At 38.1% G+C, this 20,903-nt stretch overlaps 6 protein-coding genes across 6 annotated transcripts; 2 read left to right on the top strand and 4 right to left on the bottom strand.

Annotated features, from left to right (window-relative positions):
• MONOS_3400 (Glutamate dehydrogenase 2) lies at positions 1 to 1,642 on the bottom strand. The gene is made up of 2 exons (XM_067873401.1): positions 1,531 to 1,642; positions 1 to 1,430 (listed from the first exon to the last, which is right to left on the bottom strand). Exons 1-2 carry the CDS (start codon positions 1,591 to 1,593, stop codon positions 153 to 155), a joined length of 1,341 nt encoding a protein of 446 aa, XP_067732207.1. The 5' UTR covers positions 1,594 to 1,642; the 3' UTR covers positions 1 to 152.
• Positions 1,643 to 3,404: 1,762 nt separating this feature from the next.
• MONOS_3401 (uncharacterized protein) lies at positions 3,405 to 14,913 on the top strand. The gene is made up of 2 exons (XM_067873402.1): positions 3,405 to 5,990; positions 6,198 to 14,913. The coding sequence occupies exons 1-2, from the start codon at positions 3,776 to 3,778 to the stop codon at positions 14,744 to 14,746; spliced, it is 10,764 nt and encodes a 3,587-aa protein (XP_067732206.1). The 5' UTR covers positions 3,405 to 3,775; the 3' UTR covers positions 14,747 to 14,913.
• An 848-nt stretch (positions 14,914 to 15,761) lies between these two features.
• MONOS_3402 (Rab32A3) lies at positions 15,762 to 16,583 on the bottom strand. Its single transcript, XM_067873403.1, has 3 exons — positions 16,537 to 16,583; positions 16,123 to 16,479; positions 15,762 to 16,063 (listed from the first exon to the last, which is right to left on the bottom strand). Exons 1-3 carry the CDS (start codon positions 16,573 to 16,575, stop codon positions 15,791 to 15,793), a joined length of 669 nt encoding a protein of 222 aa, XP_067732205.1. The 5' UTR covers positions 16,576 to 16,583; the 3' UTR covers positions 15,762 to 15,790.
• Positions 16,584 to 16,844: 261 nt separating this feature from the next.
• MONOS_3403 (putative small subunit ribosomal protein 7) lies at positions 16,845 to 18,532 on the bottom strand (the record flags this gene model as incomplete). Its single annotated transcript, XM_067873404.1, has 7 exons — positions 16,845 to 17,396; positions 17,582 to 17,825; positions 17,877 to 17,932; positions 17,982 to 18,148; positions 18,216 to 18,315; positions 18,368 to 18,444; positions 18,511 to 18,532. The coding sequence occupies 7 exons, from the start codon at positions 18,530 to 18,532 to the stop codon at positions 16,845 to 16,847; spliced, it is 1,218 nt and encodes a 405-aa protein (XP_067732204.1).
• Positions 18,533 to 18,558: 26 nt separating this feature from the next.
• MONOS_3404 (putative GPN-loop GTPase 1) lies at positions 18,559 to 20,424 on the bottom strand. Its single transcript, XM_067873405.1, has 7 exons — positions 20,168 to 20,424; positions 20,015 to 20,116; positions 19,905 to 19,965; positions 19,596 to 19,835; positions 19,449 to 19,514; positions 19,184 to 19,306; positions 18,559 to 18,971 (listed from the first exon to the last, which is right to left on the bottom strand). The coding sequence occupies exons 1-7, from the start codon at positions 20,410 to 20,412 to the stop codon at positions 18,684 to 18,686; spliced, it is 1,125 nt and encodes a 374-aa protein (XP_067732203.1). The 5' UTR covers positions 20,413 to 20,424; the 3' UTR covers positions 18,559 to 18,683.
• A 147-nt stretch (positions 20,425 to 20,571) lies between these two features.
• MONOS_3405 (uncharacterized protein) lies at positions 20,572 to 20,897 on the top strand (the record flags this gene model as incomplete). The annotated part of the gene is made up of 2 exons (XM_067873406.1): positions 20,572 to 20,719; positions 20,791 to 20,897. 2 exons carry the CDS (start codon positions 20,572 to 20,574, stop codon positions 20,895 to 20,897), a joined length of 255 nt encoding a protein of 84 aa, XP_067732202.1.
• Between the last annotated feature and the right edge of the window lie 6 nt (positions 20,898 to 20,903).

Genomic DNA, 20,903 nt, shown 5'->3' with positions numbered 1-20,903 from the left:
AAAAAAAAAAAAAAATAAAATAAAAAAACAAGTTAAGAATTATAATCCGCTATGTTAACAATATGAAAAAACTAAATAAAACACCTCTTTTCCCTCAACAATGAAAAACATAACAAAATAAATATGAATCGCTTTTAACAGAAGAACAATAATTACACGCAGCCCTGTTCAATCATTGCAGTTGCAACCTTGAGGAAACCAGCAGCGTTTGCTCCAAAGACATAGTCATTTGGTTTGTGGAATTGGGTCATAGCCTCAACGCACTGCTTGTGGATATCCTTCATGATACGCTGAAGATGTTGGTCGACTTCCTCAGCCTTCCAGCGCAATCTGATTGAGTTTTGTGACATTTCAAGTCCAGAGACAGCAACACCACCAGCATTGCAGGCAATACCTGGTGCATAGATCATGTCGTGTGACTGGCAGTATTCAAGAGCTTCGTGTGTGCAGCCCATGTTGGACAATTCAACAACAAACTTGCAGCCATTTGCATGAAGCATAGCAGCATCATTAGCATCGAGTTCATTTTGTGTGGCGCATGGAAGTGCAATGTCGCATTTCCTTTCCCACGGTTTCTTTCCTGGGAAGAATTGGGCCTTGGGGAATTGTTCAGCATATGGAGCAACAATATCCTGGCATGTTGCACGAAGGCGAAGAAGATATGCAATTTTCTCTGGTGTGTTGATTCCTTCTTCATCATAAACATATCCATCTGGTCCAGAGATGGTGATAACTTTGGCTTTCAATTGAGCAGCTTTCAAGCAAGCACCCCATGCAACATTTCCGAATCCTGAGACGCAGATAGTCTTTCCTGCAATTTCTTGTTTTTGATAAGCAACCATTTCAGAAGCAAAGTACAATCCTCCAAATCCAGTAGCTTCTGGACGAATAAGAGATCCTCCCCATGTCTGTCCTTTTCCCGTCAAAACACCTTCAACTGCATGGGTGAGACGCTTGTATTGACCATACATGTATCCAATTTCTCTTGCACCAACACCGATATCACCAGCTGGAATATCAATATTTGGACCAATGTATCTGAACAATTCGGTCATGAACGATTGGCAGAAACGCATAACTTCAGCATCTGATTTTCCCTTTGGATCAAAATCAGAACCTCCTTTCCCACCTCCCATGGGAAGGGTTGTAAGAGAATTCTTGAAGATTTGGTCGAATCCCAAGAATTTGATGATTGAAAGATTGACTGATGGATGGAAACGCAGTCCTCCCTTGTATGGACCAATGGCAGAGTTGTATTGAACACGGAAACCACGGTTAATTTGAATCTTTCCATGGTCATCCAACCATGCAACACGGAAAGTGAAAATACGTTCTGGTTCAATCAAACGAGCCATCACTTCTTCGAGTTCGGGGCGCTGTTCCCAAAGGGGAATCAGTCCTTCAACAACTGTCTTAACAGCTTGGAGGAACTAATTGAATAAACATTTGAACAAATTCAAAACGAGAGAGAATAAATAAAAACATGTCAAATATGAAAATACGTCAATTTTCAACAAAAACAAAACAAACTTCCTTCTGGTCTGGGTCACGTTTAGCAGCGGTTTGCAAAAGACGAGCAGCGATTTCTGCCATTTGTTATATGATGAAAGTTGTTGTTGTTAAAGATGTGAGCAACAAAATGCAACCCATAGCATAACTTTTGAAGTTAAGTATAAATGGTTTTGATCAATTTGTCAATTACATGTTTTTCTTTTCTGAAAATCTTTAAAAATTATCATTGTTTTATTTATAAATAAAAGCAAAAAATTTTCAAAATATTAAATTTGAATATATCAATTTTTAAATCAAACATTTCTATGAACTATATCTTTTTTTTGTTATAATTAATTTTCTGGAAAACTTGTATCTCCTTCAAGCATTTTATTTTTAAATTTTATGCAAATTCAAAATTTTCATTGTATTTATAATATCTATTTTTGTACACAAAATATTTTAGTCAATTGGGAAAATTATTTTTTGAAGATACAGATATCGCATAAAATACCGGACAAAATCGATTTCACAATAACAGCGAGAGTAATAATTCTGGCAGTTTTCCTCAAAATATATCTCATTAATGCTAATTCATTTGAAATATAAAACTTTCTAGATAGCCTCATTTGTGATCAGAAAAAAACTAATGATTGAGATTACGGAGAAATGAAATTTTGAGTTTCTCCGAGATTTTAATAATAATCTCTTTGAACAAATGAAGCTATTTCTAAAGTCTTATATTTCAAATGAATTAGTATTAATGAGATATATTTTGAGGAAAATTGCCAGAATTATTACTCTCGCTGTTATTGTAAAATCGATCTTGTCCGGTATTTTGTGCGATATCTGCATATTCCAAACGTTATTTTTTTTTAACATTTATACAATTAATTCGAATATAAAGTTTTTTATTTCTTGAATTTCTATATGTGATTGCGACTTAATTTTTCAACAAATATTGGAAAATGACTGAATTATTTTGTGATATCTTTTTCTTTTTTTCACTCGATTATTGGCTTAGAAAATAATTTCTATTCTGTTTTTTTTCAAATGAATATTATCTGGGTGATTATTTTTGAACTCATCTTTATTCGGTGTGTCATTTTTTCAAAGTTTTTTAGTAATTAAGAAGAAATTTTGTATTCAATTTGATCATTTATCACACATTTTTAAAAACAAATGTTTTCACTCAAACAAAGATGAAGATGTCTTCTATGAGCCTTTTCATTTTTTACTGTTCGTTTGTGAATATTCAAAAGTGAATTTTGAACCAAAATTTTATGTTGAAAAAATATGATTTCAAAAACTACAGCTATCGCATAAAATACCGGAGATCACCGGACAAGATCGCACAAAATACAAGAAAAAGTTAAAATAAAAGAAAACTCGGAGAAATAGGATTTTGAGTTTCTCCGAGTTTTCTTTTTTTATTTTCTCAGGGCACAAATGAAGCTATTATGAAAGTCTTGTATGTCACGTGAGTTTGTATCAATGAGATATATTTTGAGGAAAATTAACAGAATTTTTCTTCTTGCGGTTATTGAGATATCGATCTTGTCCGGTATTTTGTGCGATGTCCGGTATTTTATGCGATAGCTGTATCACCCAAAAAAAAGAAAGATTTGAAAATTAAGACATTGATTTTAATAATAATGTTTACACAAAAAAACAGTGTTTATTGACACAGAAGTTTGATTTTCAAACAAATTTAATTTTTCATCTTTTCTATGAATATTCTTTTATATTTAACTTTCACAAAAATATGATTCTCGTTGTTAACAAATAATTAAATTCCACAATAATTCACCCATGAAAAGGTTGAAAATGAGTTATTATTTTTTTTATATTTCAAAAAAATATTTTCAAAAACAATATGATTGTGAAAAATTTATGAATTATCAACAAAATGTATTTAAAAAGAATTTTTATTTCAGTTGTGTGTGTGTGTGTGTGTGTGTGTGTGTGTGTGTGTGTGTGTGTGTGTGTGTGTGTGTGTGTGTGTGTGTGTGTGTGTGTGTTTGTGAATTTCAAAACCAATAATAGAATGTCTAAAAATATATTCAATTTTAGGAATTTCAAAAAAAAAATATTTCGCATATAGTTTTCACATTGTTTTTTTTTGTTTTATTTGAAACACAGCAAAAAAAATATTTTTTACAAGCAATAAGGATAAATAGAAAATGTCTAACTTTTTTTGCATAAACAGTTTTAATCTTGAACAATCACAAAAGGAAATTATTATGGGTAATTAATTTAATTTGAGAAAGTCTTTGTACCCGATATGGCTGATTCCAATGATCGTCATCGAAAAGGATCGTCATTGGATAACAATCTGAAAATGCCAACTTTTCATTTAGCAACATCTCATCCTCTTCATCTTTCCCCAGCTCCTTTATGTGATCTTCCCGTGCTGTATTCACGAGCACTTGAAGAATCGATTTCAACCACAAAGTCCGAGATCCGTGTGCTATGTGCATTCGTTTCTCTTCTGAATCCATCTTCGTCAGTTTCATTTTTCCCATTTGCCGCTGCTCAAAACACAACAGCAGCTATTTTACTTGGTTTGTTGAATCCACTTTCATCTCGCCATGGAGCATCAAATGAAAAATCCGGAAATAACTGGAATAGATGGAAAGAGGAACGAGGAAGTGAAAAAGAAACGAACACTGGGTGGAATTTGAAAAAAAATAGAATTCGAGGAAAGAAAAGAGGAGCTATTTCAGGTGGAAGAGGAACTAGCAGCAAAGGGAAAACGGGAGCAGTTGGTAGAAGTGTAGGAGCAGGAAGAGGTAGAAATACAAGTAAAGTCGGAAGGAGAGGAAAAAGAAGAATGCTTAATTCTGATGATGTCAAAAGCAATCCAGAAAAGAAATCAATTGATGAACAAACAATCTTAACCAGAGAAAAAAGAGAAACAAAGCATACTGCAGACGAAACCTGGAACAAACAGAAGCAAAACGAGAATACTAAAGAAGATATCGAGAAACAAGATAAAGACATAAACATGGAGAAGGAGGAGGCTAGAAATGAGCAAAAAGAGATTGACGAAGAAAATGACAACGATTCGAAAACAGAGTCCGCAGATAAAAGCGAGACGGAATCGATGAGTGGGATCTATGATAAGGGAGGGAAGGCTCGTGAAGGGATGAAGAGCAATGCCAGTAGTCAAAGGATAAGCGTATTAAATAGCAAGGAAAGCAGCGAAACTTTTAATAACGATATTACTAGCGAAGCTAGCAATAAGAATTCATCCATTCTCGGAAAATCAAACAACAACGAAGATGCAAATAACGAAACAAAAAAGACACCAAATTCTGCTTTGCTATCATCAATGGAAACGGATTCGGGTTCTTTCGGTGGGGCTTTCGGAAAAGGAGCTTCCCAAAAGGCAAAAGAAAACAAGGAAAAATCCATTTATTCTGAATACGAAGACGAAGATGAGAGCTTCAGTGCGAGTGAAGACTCGTCCACTTCCACAACATCGTCAACAGACTCCGAAAACACAGCTGCCTCTTCTTTGATGAACCAAGGGTCACTATCATCATCATCATCCTCATCATCATCATCATCATCATCTTCTTCTTCTTCTTCCCGCTCACGTTATTCTTCCTCTTGTTCTTCTTATTCTTCCTCATCCTCAGCGTCTCAGCTATCGTCATCCGAAACATTGTCTGAGACAGATTCTCTTTCTCCTTCATCTTCGCTCAATCCAAACACACAACACATTCATCATCAACATCAACATCAACATCATCATCGTAATCATAATCATCACAAACGCCTTCACCAAAACCATTATCATCGCCATCATAATAATCAACCGCAACAGCCTCCTCAACAGAGCAATCAGCAAACACCTTCATCTTTTCTCTCTCCAAATTCCTCTCCTCATTCTTCTGGCTTTTCATCCACTTCAGTTTCTAATGAATCTCTCAGCCAGCAACTCAACCAGCCACTTCAGCAAAATGTATCATCTTCTGTTCCGCTTCATTCGCCTGGCAAATCTTCGCACTTCAAACACAGCACATCACCTGATGATCATTCAACCTCAGTCCCTCTTCCTTTGCAGTCAAACACACCAGCATCTAACACAATAGAAGCAGATAACAATAATAACAACAACAGTGCTTCTATTGATCCTGCGTCTACCTCAATCACCCCGTTTTCATATCCCTTGCACCAACCAACTCCTCCCCGCACCTGGTCCTCCTTCTTCTCCACTCTCCTTCTCTCCTCTGCTTTTCCCACCCGCAGCCACGTTCCCTCTGCCATGCACTTCTTCCAGCCGCCGCTGGCCACCTCGTTCGCTGCAATTGACTTGGACAAGAACACATTTTCGCACAACCACAGAAAACACCTCGGCGCTTTGATCACACCTCCGCTTATTGCATCGCTTTTCACTCCGCCGCCTTCTGCGTTTTTTTACGGGAGAGACGACGAAGAGGAAGAGAAGAGAAGAACAAAGAATGTGAATGCGATGTATTCGAATGCAGGAGGTATGAAAGGGTTTTAATGGAGTGGGGTTTTAAGGAAAGAGTTTTATTATTCTTTTTGACAAGTTAAAAAATAATCAAACGAATTCTTTTTAAATGTTATTGGATTTCAAAAATTTGTTTATTTATTTTATTTATTTTATTTTATTCAATAATTTCTAAATCAACACACACAATTATTATTTTTCAAATTTCCTTTTTATTCAACAGCATCCCAATCAGCCTTCCTCTCCAAGCTGACTCCAATCCTCACTGCAGGCAAAGCCACGTTTTCTGAAGTTGAGCGCCTTCTTCTCGTTCCCTTCCACATTCTCGCAGCAACAAAGAGAGAAAGGCTGTACCAGCAGATTATGAACACGATGCCAATTTCAGTGGGACACAAGCACAGACGCCATCATCATCACCACAATCCGCACAACAAACACAGAAGGAGTCACAAAATGGATGGAAATATGGAAAATATTCAGAATGATAATGAAGTTATTCAGCAAGATCAACAACAACAACAACAACGTCGTCGTCATCATCATCGACATCATCATCATCATCATCATCATTATAAACAAATTGACAGTGCTAAACAACAACAACAAGATAACAGTTCAAGTTTCAATTATGCGGATTCAAAACAGCAACAGAATGACATTTCACTTACTCAACAACATCAGCAAAATCTTATTCAACAAACCGAAATCAAAAGCGAATGCCAAAATGAAACAGATGCAAGTTTGACAGGAACACCAGACAAACTCAAAGAAGCTAGCAATCTTCTCAGTCAGAACTCAACATCATCTGGCGTTGTATCTACATCAGGCACAAAAGTGACTATCAAGACATCCAAAGTGCATATCACAATGACCCAGCAAAAACCTGCCATGAACTCTGCTTCTGAAACATCGCCTGTGGAAAATACAAAAATTGAAGCAGAAGCAAAAAAAGAGAAAATGACAGAAGCAACAAAAATGATCAAAGAAGAACCAGAACAATCAATAGGAAAAGAATCAACACACAACGACTTCACTGAAAGTGCTTCTGAAGCATCAATCTCCACAATACAACCAGAACATAACTGCATTCACCTTCACAATAATAACAGCAAAAGTAGAAGAAGAAGCATTAGCAACAGAAGCCACTGTTGTATTGGCACAGATCCTATTAATGATGCTCTGCTGTGTGCGATGAAAGGCATATTGAATGGGACGTGTGTGTCTGTTGACTGTGAAGGAGCAGGGACAGCAGACGATGTGGCTGAAGAGGACGAGAATGGAGAAGTTTGTAATGACAGAGATTTCATTGGAAATGGAAATATCAATGAAAACTTCAATGGAAATGGAATCGGGTTCAATGCAGAGAATAACAGCAGCAGCGCATTTCGCTGGAACTGCCTTGGAATTCCCACAGAAAACAGCAAACTGAAGAGATGCTCTGTCTTCTCTCTCTTCCACTTCCCCAGATTTCTCTATTCTCTTGTGGCGCCTGTGCTAAATGCCCTTGTTCCTGAGCTTCCTCCAACCATCCAGCCACAATCAATGGCAGTTCCAGCACCAACAGCGCTTCCGCCTTCATTCTTTGCCCCGGTTGTGTTTCCTCCTCTTTCACCCAACGCCACTTCTGCTTCGGTTGGTTCTTCTGCTTCTGCACATCTGCCTTCTTCTTCTTCTTCTCTTTCTTCCTCTTATCCTCTCCACCCAACATCCACATCCCAACCCACATTCGGCTCTCTCTCCCTCTCCGACCTCAAACCTGACCCCGACCCTGAACTCACCCGCTCTTCATTCCCTTCCTCTGCTCCTTCTGCCTCTGCCTCTGTTTCTATCTCAATCACTGCCTCTCCCTCCGACCTCGCCAACCCTTCCCCCACCGACCTCGATGCAGAAGGAGTCACTTCTCCCATCCCTTTCACCCCTCCTCTTTCGCCTGCAGATGCCGGCTCGCCTGTTCGTGCCCCGCTTCTCCCCACCCTCCGCTTCCGCTCGCCTTCCTCGCCTTCCTTCCGCACCTTACAGCGCTCTGACTCCCGCTCTCTCTCTCGCTCTCGCTCTCGTTCTCCTTCTCCCTCAAAGTCCCAGAACACTCTGTCAGAATCAGAGGAAGAGGGGAATAGAAGGCATGAAAGGAGGATGGAGAAGCAGCAGATGGAAGAGGCGGACGGAGAAATAACAAATTTGGAGTCGCAGGAGAATTCCGGCAAGACATTATTTGCTCAGGATTATAATGGGATGGAGATAAAAACACCGGAAGAGGGAATTATTTCTTCTTCGCCTTTGAACACTTCATCGGCTAATGCTTCGTTGCAGGCAACTCCAACTGTACAGTCACAAGCAACTTCGAATAACATTTCTTCAACAACAACAACTTCTTCATCCCCCATTGACCCACTCAAAACAGCCCAATTCCAATCATACTCCTTCTTCAGCATCACAAACCCCTCCCTCCATCTGTCGCCCCTCAACCAAAATCCTTCAAACATCCCTCCTTTCCCACCCCAGCCCAGCTCTATCAACCCCAACAGCTTCGGCACTTTAGACAGAACTTCCTTTGCTTCACAGCCTTTCCCTTCATTTTCTGCGCCTTCGTCTTTAAACCTAATGGGAAATCTTCCTGTCGCTGCATATCGCTCAGCAGATCCATATCAGATGGACAAAGCAAACAACCCGATCGGCTTCCCATTGAACACTTCTCTTTCTGCCATTCATTCAACAACAGCAACAACTGCAGTAACAGCAGCAGCAGGAGCAGGAGCAATGCAACTTCCATTTCCAGCACAGTTGATAGATATCTCTTCTTCTTCTTCCTCCTCCTCTTCCCCTTCTTCCCTTTCTTCTTCCTTCTCTTCTTCCTCTTCATTCTCATCCCAAACATCCATCGTCCCGTCCCAGCCAAAACGCAAAGGGCGCCCGCCGCACAAGCTAAAGATGTTTCCAAAGAAGAAAGAGGCCGACAAGAAGAAGAAAGTCCCCTTCAATGCATGGGACCCCCTCGAAGACACAGACGGCGACACGCCATTCACCCACAGCTGCGCCATTGCCTCGTCGATTGCTGCCTCGCAAGAGAAAGCAGGTGTGAAAAGGTCATCTGGAACAGCCATCATCAACACGTTTCCTGTCAGATATGCGGAGTCTGTGTTCACAACCACTTACAAAGTGAATACAGCCACTCACGCCCTTCTCTGGTTTCCCAAATATCCTTCGCCCACAAAGACAAGCATTGTTCAGTCGATTTTCCTGAAGAAAACAGACTCAATTTCACAGCAACACCAATCAGCTGCCTCTTTCTTGTCTGCTCTTCCTTTGTTGTTTGCTTCTGCATTGAAGAATTCTTCTTCTTCTTCTTCTTCTTCTGCTATTGTCGCTGCCACACGAATGATTTGCCCTTCTATCCGCGCGCAGGTTCCATTCATAGCAACAGCACTTTCTTTCCCTCCTTCTGCACTTTCTTCTCCTTCTCCTTCTCTTTCTTCTCTTTCTTCTCCTGCTTCTTCCTCTATTTCTTCTTCTTCTTCCTCTCTTCCCACAACTTCCTCACAAATCTCCAACGATAACAGCCAAATTCAACTACAGGCACCAAAAGCCGTGCGAACTGCATCCAATTTAGTTTCTTCCTCGTATTCTCCTTATCAACAGACAAATCAATTGCCTTATCCTCAACAAGGTACTTTTCTGCCTCCTTCTTTTTATTCACAGAACAGAATGGAATTAAATAATCTTTCTTCTTCTTCTTCTTCTTCTTCCTTCTCCTCCTCTTCTTTCTCTTATTCTTCAACAACAGCAACCGCCCCTCAATTTGCATCAAATGTGCCATTCTCAGCACAAACGCAAGGATTCTCTTTCCTTCCTGCACCGTCTTCTTCTTCTTCTTCTTCTTCTTCTTCTTCTGTTATTCCTTTTGTTTCTTCAGACACAATTTCTGCAACTTCCTCTATTTATTCTAATACACCAAAAGACTCTGCAACCAGCCTCACAACTAACACAGTATCATCTAAGCCAATTACAGAAACATCTCACTCATCAGCATCATCAACAACATCAACATCAATAGCACAATCAACAACCAAATCTCCATCTCCATCTTCTTCTTCTTCTCAAACCACACCCTCAAAATACCCCTTCCCTCCGACTGATCTTTTGAAGTATCTGCAGCCAGATCCACACTCATCCATCCACTCGAAGTTCTTCCAGCCGCCTTCTGTGCTTCCCCATACAATCACACAGCACAAACATTTTTCATTGAGCATCGACCTCTCAGCCACTTACACCACAACCAAAACATCAGCAGGAACAGTCACTCATTTAAGTTATCATCATCCTCCTCCTCCTCTTCCTTCTTCTTCTTCTTCTTCTTCTGCTTCTTCTGCTTCTTCTGCTTCTCAATCAGAATTTCCTTCTCTCTCTTCTGCTTCTCCTCAGCATTCCTCCGACACTTCATTCACTTCTCCTGTGCTGGATGTGTTCAACTGCTTCCCGCTCATTCTCCACCCGCTGTCTGGCTATAACCTCACATTCCCTGCTCTTCTTAACTCAAACACCCCACTTTCTGCGCAGTTCTTGTTCCCCTTCTCTTCAGGAGATGACGATGCTGTTAATGCTGAAGGATTAAGCTCTTCTTCTTCTTCCTCTTCCTCTTCTTCCACATCCACTTCAATGTTATTGTCCTCTCACAGTCCATCAACTTTCCTTCCTTCCTGTTTCAGCACGCTTCTCTCTTCTTTTCTGGATGAAGTAGCGCCTGCTGCTGTTGTCACACTCAACCCTTCTTATGCCTCACAAGAGCACATTCTGAGATACAAGCAAAGGCAACAGAAGGCAGAAGCATTGAGACAGAACCAGATGGATGCAATTGAAGAAGAAGAGGGCGATGTTTCTGGTATGTTTGATGATGATGATGATGATGGAATGAAGGGGAACGACAGAAGGATGGCTTATTTGAGAGAACTGGAAGAAGAAGGGAAAGAAGAAGGGAAAGAAGGAGAAAGAGAAGACGAAGAATCAAACAACACATCCTCCGAAATCGATTTTGTATCAGAATGGCGCACGCTGCTGTATTCCTGCATCACACAAAGCAACGTTCTTGTCGTGTCATCGCCCGATGATGCTTCGAAGATACCGCTCTTTCTGCTTGTACCAACTGCTCTCTTCAGCCAAGGCAAACATCCTTCTTGTTCTGCCTCGTCTCTTTCGCTGACATTGTCTCTCATTCCAATCAGCCCGAAGATTGTGACTCCGCCTTCACTGAACACACCCTCGCTCAAAGTGAAGATATCGCCGTATGCACAATACTCCCTCTTCCCCATGTCGCCTGACAAAACATACACCGACCTGAAAAAAGCGAATGTGGAGCAGATTGTGATGAATGAGGCAATCACACAAGAAGGAACTGTAACAGCATCAGCGTCAGCTGTTTATCAATCAGATGCCACACAACTTACACAATATGCGTTTTCTCCTTCTCTTCCGCACTCGCCGTATGCGATGAAACCACTGTCACTCTCATCCCCATCAGCAATGCGACACACACACACAGACACTTCATTGACTGAATGCAAAAACAATACGCTTCCTGAAAGATGCTCAGCAGCTGAACGGTTTGAGCATCTGTCTGACTATCTCCGCAGGGCACAGGCAAAGCCCTCGCTGTATTTGATGAGGGAAACTCCGTTCACTTGTGTCCGGGTTGAGGAAGAGAACGGGAAATACGGGTTTATTACACGGGTCAATCACGTCAATGAGTCTGAGGAGGCAAAAATTAATTCGGATAAAACAGCAAAGTCGACACAGAGAAGCAGCGGAAGAAATGCAAAGAACAATCCACAAAAGGCTGAAAGCGGAAAATTTATTCTGAACATTTCTGGAACAAAGCTGAAGCCAAAGGAAGACACCTCAATTGCGGCAGGAAATGGCGCTGAAGCAAACAGCGAAGCAATTGAACTGAAACATGATGGTAACAGACAGATGCAAATAGCATCCAGAAACAGTCAGCAAGGAATGACTCTTCATAACCAGTCTAATTCTGCGACTGCTTTGTATCATTCATCAAACAACACATCCTATTCGACCCTTCCTCCACAAATGTACAACTTCATGACTTCTCAACAACCATCTCCTTTAACAGCTTTTTACTCTCATCCAAACACAATGAGCCGCTCTCAAATAGCAGCAGCGCCTGCCTCTGCACAGCCCGTGCTTTCTGCCTTCAACTCTGCCAAGCTGGCATCTCACCCGCTGTCTTTCACTGGCCTTTCCCAGCTGCGCCTGCGGTTGAACATGCGCACAGCACAAGAGCGGTCTTTGCCTGTTCCAGTTACAAATGCACAGTCACTTATCATTTCACCTCCTTCTGCACAGGCTAATGAGAATGCTCAGAAAGTTGGGTCTGTTTCAGGAAAGGCAGCATCTCCATCATCTCCTTTGCAAGATACTCACAATGAAATAGCACCTATAGCACCTCATGCTCTCTCATTGGACAATTCCAAAGTCGAAGCTTCTTCTTCTCCAAAGCCAATTTCTTCATTGCCACATCCAGTCACTTCAGATCTTGCACTTTTGAAGGTTTTCATTGTGACTGCTGATTCACTTCCAGATTTCTATTCAAATACAAATGGCTCCGATGAATCAGAATCCCAGCAAGCCAAGCAGCTTGTTGACGATGTCTGCAAAAGGCTGTTCCCATTCACCGAAGTGTGGTCTTCTGAATATCCTCCGCTTCTCTCTCTGTCCTCTTCGCTTCCAGTTGGCGCTGTTGATCTCGTGCTGATCCCCTCTTTCTACGAAACTGCATTCTTTGCGCAGTTCTCGTCTCGTGCAACAGACCCTGCTTACTACCACCGCATCTCTTCCTGCTATGCCCCGCTCCTCCACTCGGCACACCACCAGCCGCTTTTCTACTCCTTCTCTGCTCTCAGCGACCTCTCCTGGCTGGGTGCGTCTCTCTCTGCGGTGCAGGAGAAGATGAGCACACCCAAAAACCCACCAAATGCTACCAACAGATTCGAGATGCAGCCGAATGTGTGGTACGACATGAACACCGGGTCGAGCGAGGGTGCCCATACAATTAGTTCTTCATACGCTGCAGCTCGTTCGGTACTTGCAGCAGTGCATCAGAGCTTGACATGCACACGACTACCTTCCACGGGATGCTTGGAGCTGATTGAGGTATTTCAAAGCTCTGAAGAAGAAGAGAGCAACTATGATGATGATGAAGATGCTGATAAGAACTGTTCTGTGCAATCACCTTTCCTGTTCCCAACAGGCGGAGTTATCTTTGTTGATCCGACGATCCATCTTGACTTGCTTACACTCGCACGGCTTCTTTTCATCTGTTGTGTTAGCGATTCAACAAGTGCTCAAGCAGAAGGGACGAATGATAATGACAATGATGATGATGAGGATAAAGAATTAACAGGAAATGACAAAAAGAAAGGGAAAGATGAATGGAATAAAATGGACATTGAAGAGGAAAATGAAGGAGAGAATACAAAAGAAAGCGATGGCAACTTCCAGGCGAATGAAAATAAGCAAACATCAGATCAGAGCGATGGCAAGCGAGACAGTTTCAAGTCATTTTTCAGTGAAGACAGAGCCCACAAGCCGAAATGGACTCTGTGCATCCACGCGACAACATGCCACAAGCTTTTGACTGACTCCACTTCATCTTATGTTGCTTCAGTTCTCATTTCAGAAGCAATAAGCAGAAGATGGCTTGTTGTTTGTGGCTGCTCTGGCAACAGCAGCGCTTCTGGTTCATGCAAATCAACAAGAATTCACAAAGAGTCACAGAAATTAGCATCAACAAGAATGAATTCTTCCGCTACAAAAACTGAAATCTCCAACAAAACCTCACAAAACTCAATATGCAATCTGTCTTCTGTGAATTCTCACTCTCCATTGCTGTTCGCTGTGCATTCGCTGATGTCCCACATCATTGATTCACAAGCACAGCGTCCTTCTTCTCACTTCTTTTCAGATAAATCTGCACAAACACTCGTTGCGCAGCTGATGTCACTAAGCAAGCCATTGTTTGGTTTATCTGACGTTCTTTTCGAGGGAAATTGCCAAATTGAAGACTTTGAATACAATTCACTTTGTGCTCGGAATGAATCTTCATCAAATTCATTGGAAACACTAACAACAACACCTCATCCTTCTTCCTCTTCCTCTTCCTCTTCCTCTTCTTCATCAAATCATTCATATTACTCCAATGAAAACAACACACTCAGCTCATTCTCTTCCTCGCACAATCTCTCTTCTCTTTCTTCTGTTCTGCTTTCGCCTTTGACAAGCGCTGTGATTGCGACAAGACTTGTTTCTGCTCTTTTCTTGTCTTCTGTCTGCCGCGTTGTCCACACTCCTTCGTTTGCTCGCTTTTACAGGAGAGCTGTTCTGATAACAAAAGAATGGGAAGGAGAAACAATAACTGCGGAACACACATCAAATAACTCATCATCATCATCTTCTTCTTCTTATTCCTCCTCTTATTCCTCATCTTCTTCTCATTCTGTGCAATTTGGTTCATTTGGTGAAGTGATGGACTGCATCTGCGATCCAACAGCATTCCATCCAAAAATTCCACTTCAGAACAAATCAAACATTTCTCTTGATGAAGCCTTTCCTCTTCCGAAATTTGGATTTGATGGACTTGTTTGGTGTTGCTCAGCGCCTCAATTTCTGTCACATTTCCATCCGTCAATGAACGAAACGAGTGTTGATGACCTGCCTTTCCTGAAGTTGCTAAATGAAATGTTTGTCCAGTCGCAAAAGGCATGAAGCACAACACGGTAGCATCTTTTTTTTTCTTTTTTTTGATGATTGTGGAAAGTCGTTTTTTATTATGTTTATTTTTCTTTTCCATTAAATAAAAATAATCATAAAAAAATATTGTTTTATACTCACTTTTTTTCATTTACAACAAAAAGCTTTGCTTGCTTTTTTTTGATTTGCTTGATATGAAAAAAGGAATAATTTTACAAATTCAAGGCAAGACGATTTTGTAATGATTTACACCTCTATTTCAGTCCAAAACAAAGTTTGACCATTTTACAAAAAAAAAAAAAAAATATGTATATACGTGGGAGTTGGAGAAAATTAAATTAAATTTAAATAAAATAAAATAAAAAGGTTGTACTGGAGTTATGAAAGAAATGAGGAAAAAATAAAATCAAATTTGTAGTTTGTAATTCTGAGATTCGGAAGTCATAACAACGTTGAATGAACAAATGAAAAACAATAACAAAAAAATTATTTCTTTTCAAAAACAATAAAAAAAGGCGTTCTTTCAAGTGTTCAGAGCAACATCCATCAAATGGCAATATTTCAAAAAGTCCTCATCACGTGCGCTTCAAAATAAGCCAATGAATTGATATTCAGAGTCCAAATATATACAAATATGTAACAGTTATAAACGAACAAAGGAAGAAAACAAGCGCATAAACGATAAGCTCCAGAAAAGTCAATCAAAAACATGACAAAAAAAAGATAAATAAGAAAAAAAACACTCCTGTTCACAAAGTTAGATTACCTTCAAACAATTTATTTTCGCGAATACAAATAAATAATTAAGTACAAAAGAACAATCAATAAGAAATGTGAAAGAACGAATTTAACTTAAAAAAAAAAAAAAAAACAGTTAAAAAAGGAACTGAATACAGAGAGCAGAAATAAATAATGAATTGTGTCATAGCCAGAAATGATAAAACTCATATGATGAAAAAAAGGAAAAAAGAAACAGTGAATTGAATATCGAAGAACTCCCACATGTGTTTTGAAACTCTATAATATTTTCCCCTCTAACTCGATTGTTCTCCACACGTCTCAGCAAGAACATCCACTTTTTTTCTCAGTTGAATTTTGAATGTCAACCACCTCAGGATTTGTTCCAGATCCATTGTCATCCATTCCTCTTTCTTGATCCCCATATTCCTGCGCTTGATTCTCTGTTTCCAAGATTGTTTGAACAAGAAAGTTCATGGCCGTTTCGACGTTTGTGCCATCCTTTGCTGAAGTTTCAAACCATCTTGCAAAGCGAAATTCGCGGCAGAAGGCATCAAGCTGTGCAGGATTAATAGATCCTGATACCATGTCGCACTATTTCAAGTCGTTATTAATAAGATGTTCACAAAAAACAAATTAAAAATATGACACACCTTGTTTGCCAGAAGAACAACTGGAATTGGAGATTCATGATCATCTTGGAGCCGAACTTTTGCATCAATATCAGCCTTCCACTTTTTAACTGTATCAAGAGTAGCTGGACGAGTTAAATCAAAAACAATTAACGCTCCAACAGCTTCTCTGTAATAAACACGCGTCATATTACCAAAACGTTCTTGTCCAGCAATATCCCACAGTTGAAGTCGCACAACTCTTGTTTGATCCAACTGAATTAATTTGTATGCGAAATCTACTCCGATGGTTGTTTTATATTCTCTGTTGAATATATTGTGAACATATCTTTGAATTAAACTTGTTTTTCCAACTCCTAAATCTCCAACAACAAGAATCTATTTCAAAAGGCAAAATTACATTTTAAAAATATTTTTCAATTTTTGAGCGCAAACTTTTAAAAGATATTCAGTAACTTTTTCATCGTCTTCCATGATCAAACTTTAAGATCACAATTCCATTCTTCAATTACAATTATCACCATTTTGTTGAAGTTATAATACTCTTTTCAGTGGTTAAAAATTAGAAAATTTATATGATAAAATAATTTAAAATAGTTAAGCATTATCTCATTTTATAAAATGAATTATTTTAATCAATATCCAGAGCAAAACACTTTGTATTGAAGAAAGGAAGTGTTCTTAAAAACGAACTTCTAAAACTTGAAAATGTTATGTGTTGAAGATAAAACCTGTTTTTTTATTTAATAAGTAAACTCAAAAGTGGCGTGCTTTCCAGTCAATTTAAGATAAACTTTTTCGAGCACGTCGAGTTTGTGCAAAATTTCATGTTTGTCTCTTTGTCCGAGATGCACTTTCATAAGTTGTGTTCCATCTGCGCGATGACGAATGCGCTTTCCAATGATCTCAGTTGGATAAACCAAGTCATCAAGAATCTTTTCTTGGACATCTGCCACAGTGCGGGATCTTGGAATTGGTTGTGAATATTTATGTCCACGTGGTGGCTCTGGGATAACACGTCTCTTTGCAACGATAACAACACTCTTTCCTGGCATTTTCTTTTCCAATTCAGGAACAAGAAGAGTATGAACTTTACGATACGCTGCGAGTTGGGCGAAGGGGACAAAAATGATGAGTGCCTTCTTTTTTGGTGAAACGATGAATTCGCGAGCTCCAGCAATTTTCAGAGGAGCAATTCGTCTGTTAATTGATGAACCGCTGTGTTCAATATCGTAGAAGGTCTGGGCAATCGACATTTCGAGTCCATTTGGCTCTTGTCCTTTCTTCTTCAAAATCTTTGAACGTGATGCAATCATGCTGAGGATATGATATTTTTTAAGATTTTATCTTAGCCAAAAAGTATGTTTCAAAGATCTTATTTAAGCGTCAAATAAAAAATTGTAATGGAATTTAGGATCAATAACACAAAAAAAATTGTGAAATGAAAATATTTTGAAAATGACATGTGTATATGTCAAACATTAACATTTTCTTCATTTCCATGAAAACTTTCTTGGTCAATTTCAAATGAAGATATATCTTTTTTAATTTCTTTATTATCTTCTTTTTCTTGTTCTGAAGATCGTTGAGTTTCTTTTCCGATGCTATCCTTATCTTTAAAAGTTGCACGTGAGGCCATCGAATTTGAACGGTGGCTCATTTCAGATCTTTTAACTGCATACATTGAGGAGTATTCCCCTTTAAAGAGCATTTGAGCAAACTCCCTATTGAAAAAAATATGAGCATAAAAACACAAGATTAAACAGAAAAAATACCTGTAGTCAATTTCTCCATCATGATTGGAATCTATGTCGGCAATCATTTCTTCAATCTTAATGAGAAAATGTCCTTTAAAATTAAAATAATGAACTTCAATATACCTCCTCATTTGTTAAATTCCAACTCAATTTCGAAAAAAATAGACGAAATTCATCAACTGAAATGGATCCAGATCCATCTGTATCGAATGCGCGAAATGCATCAAGAATTTCTTCTTCGCTATCAAGTGTTCCAGACCAATTTTTAGCCATTAATGTACAAAACTCATCTGATCGCATACAAGAAGAAGAAAATAATAAATAATAGAAAACATTTGATAAAAAAATTAGTAAAACCAAAGTCAATCTGCCCATTTTGATTGGTGTCGATTTCATTCATTAAATCATGCAATTCGTCATCCGTCATTTTCAAGCCAAGGCAATCATTCATAACTGCCTAAATTCAAAAAAAATATGAACTAAATTATAAATTACATAGCTAATCAAACTTTTAATTCACTTTCATCAATCTGGCCGCTTCCATCCTTGTCAAACAACGAAAATGATTCCTTTAATTCCAATATCTCTATATAAACGACAAACATTATTGGAAAATAAACTAGTATTTTCAAGTATTAAAAACACAATTTACCTTGCTCAGTAAGCTCTTCCATCAAAAATGAAAAAAAAGAAAAAATTACTAGCTCCCATATTTAACTTAAAATTTTCTTTTTTATGAAATGCAAATGAAATGATGAAATGAAAGGTAACAAATCATAAATATTTGTCATTACCTTACGAAAGTTGATGTCCTATTTTATTAATTCAGCTATCTTCATCAAATGCAGATCTAATTGAAGGAATGACTTCTCTTGTTCTTACGCCTGTGTACTGTACAGGCAGCTCGTCTTCGGGGGTTACTGTATTCTTGTTTTCCTCGTTTTCTTCATCTTCATCACTTTTCTCATTTGAAGCAGTCGATGATGACGAACTCTTTTTATCAGAGGATTGAGAAGATACCTTTTTCTCTTGAGAGATTGAAGAATCGTCTTCTTTCATGTCGTGCATCACTTTCTCGAATTCAGAAGCTTGGTGCTTTTCATCTTCCTCTTTCTAAAATAATAAAAATAATAATAAATTAAAAAAAATTCAGTTCACAACAATAAAGAAATATAGAAAATAAACACAATGTTTATTCATAATATTCAAAAAAATAATAAAAAAATAAAAATAAAAAAAGAAAAGAAAAGAAAAGAAAAGAAAAGAAAAAGAAAAAGAAAAAGAAAAAGAAAAAGAAAAAAGAAATATTTCAAGTTTTGTTAAACCTTCTTTTGCTTCATCATTTCGAGATAAGGAACGAATTCTGTAAAATACTCCTCTCTTGCTTTCGAAAACATATCATCAAGTTTGCCCAGCCCTGCCATAGACACAGCCGATACAGCAATATGCTGAAATGTTAACAATTCCATTACAGATATTCATATTGTTTTTATAAAAAATATTCAAAAAACAAAATGTTTTCACCGAAAAAAACAAGGGAATAAATTGCACAAAGGTTTAATAAAGAAGGGGAAAAGGAAAAAATCAAACCTGCAATGAAGAATAAAACTCTTCAAGAACTAAACTCATTGAATGGACAAGGCTACCCATATATGTCTATCAGCAATCAATTGATATTCATGTTGAAAAAAATTGTGAAAAAAAAATGTAAAAGATTATTGAATTAAAAAAGTAAACATCATCTTTCTTTATTTCCTCTTGAAAGGCATCAATATCGCTCATCCACTTGTCAATAAATTCAGAAGGAGTTACATCTGTTTTGTTGAACATTATTATAAGTGGTAGTTTTGTCTTATAAAACACGCTGCAAGCATATAACATATTTGACATAAACGTTGCAGGACGCGTTGAACGAGGTGTATCCGCAACATATGATATGATTGTTGGAAATGAAGAAGCCATTGCTTCAGTTATAATCTTATAAACAAAAAAACAAAAATACACATTTAAAAACATTATATTGTATTTACAACATAAATAACAAACCTGACCAGAAGCCGACCATGTAAATACTTCAATTTGTCCTGGTGTATCAATTAAAACATAACTGTTTCACAAACAATTTGTTAATAAAGTAGCATTCTCATTTAACAAACTCAATTTGTGTTTTCTTTTCCAAAAGTGAAATAACTTGATCAAATCTCGTAGCAAACAAATTAAGTGAAGTAAGAATTGCACCATTTGGTCCAAGTCCATATCTATTGTTTGTTAAATTAATTCGTGAGAAAAAAACTATCAAAAGTTCAAACTGTTTCATAGCCTGCTTATAATCAACAGTATCACGAATGTCAATACGAGGCGAATATGGAACATGAGCAACTGCTGGATCAAGATTTATAAGATACACTTTCTTTCCAATTCCTTTTAACTGGAGATAAACAGAATGCAAAAGTGTTGTTTTCCCTGAACCAGCCATCCCAACAAACAAAATAACAGTTGGAACTTTTCCGCTGCGCGCTGTTGCATCTGTAGAATCTGATTGCATTTCGGACATTTCTTGCAAGAAGCAATATAGTTATTAATTATAAATAGTATGGTTTGAGACGTGCCTTAATTATTTATGTGAAAACAAAATGGTAGATAACTATTTTATTTTGAGATTTCAAGCTTCAAATTGAAGCTTTTTATTTATTGCTTGTTATAGGCAGATGAAATGGAAGGGAAAACTTTGGAAAACTTACTTGGAAAGCAATTGAGACTCACATTGAAAGATCTTAGAGTATTTGATGGAAATCTCCATTGTATTGACAGTTTTGGCAATCTTATATTGAAGGATGTTGTAGAATATTGTTTTCTTCCAGGTTAGAATAAAGATTTCATTTTTTCGCCATCTTTATTTTCAATATTTTCCTTTTATAACTTTTTCTTTCAGGGAATGATTTACCTCAGACCCAACGCTATTGGAAATTAATCATTTCATTAAACGATGTGATTAAATGCGAATATGCCAAAGAAGATGATGAGGAAAAAAAACGCTAACTTCTC

Source organism: Monocercomonoides exilis (assembly GCF_001643675.1).
Source record: "Monocercomonoides exilis strain PA203 chromosome Unknown scaffold10-1930038, whole genome shotgun sequence".
Classification (NCBI taxonomy): domain Eukaryota; phylum Preaxostyla; order Oxymonadida; family Polymastigidae; genus Monocercomonoides; species Monocercomonoides exilis.
Note: the sequence above shows the minus strand (reverse complement) of the source record. Positions and strands in the feature narration are given on the sequence as shown.

Coding starts and splice junctions, on each gene's coding strand:
- MONOS_3404 (XM_067873405.1), bottom strand. CDS start 20,412: ATGTCCGAAATGCAATCAGATTCTACAGATGCAACAGCGCGCAGCGGA. Junction 19,966..20,014: donor GAAAAGAAAACACAAATTGA/GTTTGTTAAATG, acceptor TTTGTGAAACAG/TTATGTTTTAATTGATACAC. Junction 19,515..19,595: donor AGGAAATAAAGAAAGATGAT/GTTTACTTTTTT, acceptor GATTGCTGATAG/ACATATATGGGTAGCCTTGT.
- MONOS_3402 (XM_067873403.1), bottom strand. CDS start 16,575: ATGGAAGACGATGAAAAAGTTACTGAATATCTTTTAAAA. Junction 16,480..16,536: donor TTACTGAATATCTTTTAAAA/GTTTGCGCTCAA, acceptor CTTTTGAAATAG/ATTCTTGTTGTTGGAGATTT. Junction 16,064..16,122: donor TTGTTCTTCTGGCAAACAAG/GTGTGTCATATT, acceptor GACTTGAAATAG/TGCGACATGGTATCAGGATC.
- MONOS_3401 (XM_067873402.1), top strand. CDS start 3,776: ATGGCTGATTCCAATGATCGTCATCGAAAAGGATCGTCATTGGATAAC. Junction 5,991..6,197: donor GATGTATTCGAATGCAGGAG/GTATGAAAGGGT, acceptor TTTATTCAACAG/CATCCCAATCAGCCTTCCTC.
- MONOS_3400 (XM_067873401.1), bottom strand. CDS start 1,593: ATGGCAGAAATCGCTGCTCGTCTTTTGCAAACCGCTGCTAAACGTGAC. Junction 1,431..1,530: donor GTGACCCAGACCAGAAGGAA/GTTTGTTTTGTT, acceptor TTATTCAATTAG/TTCCTCCAAGCTGTTAAGAC.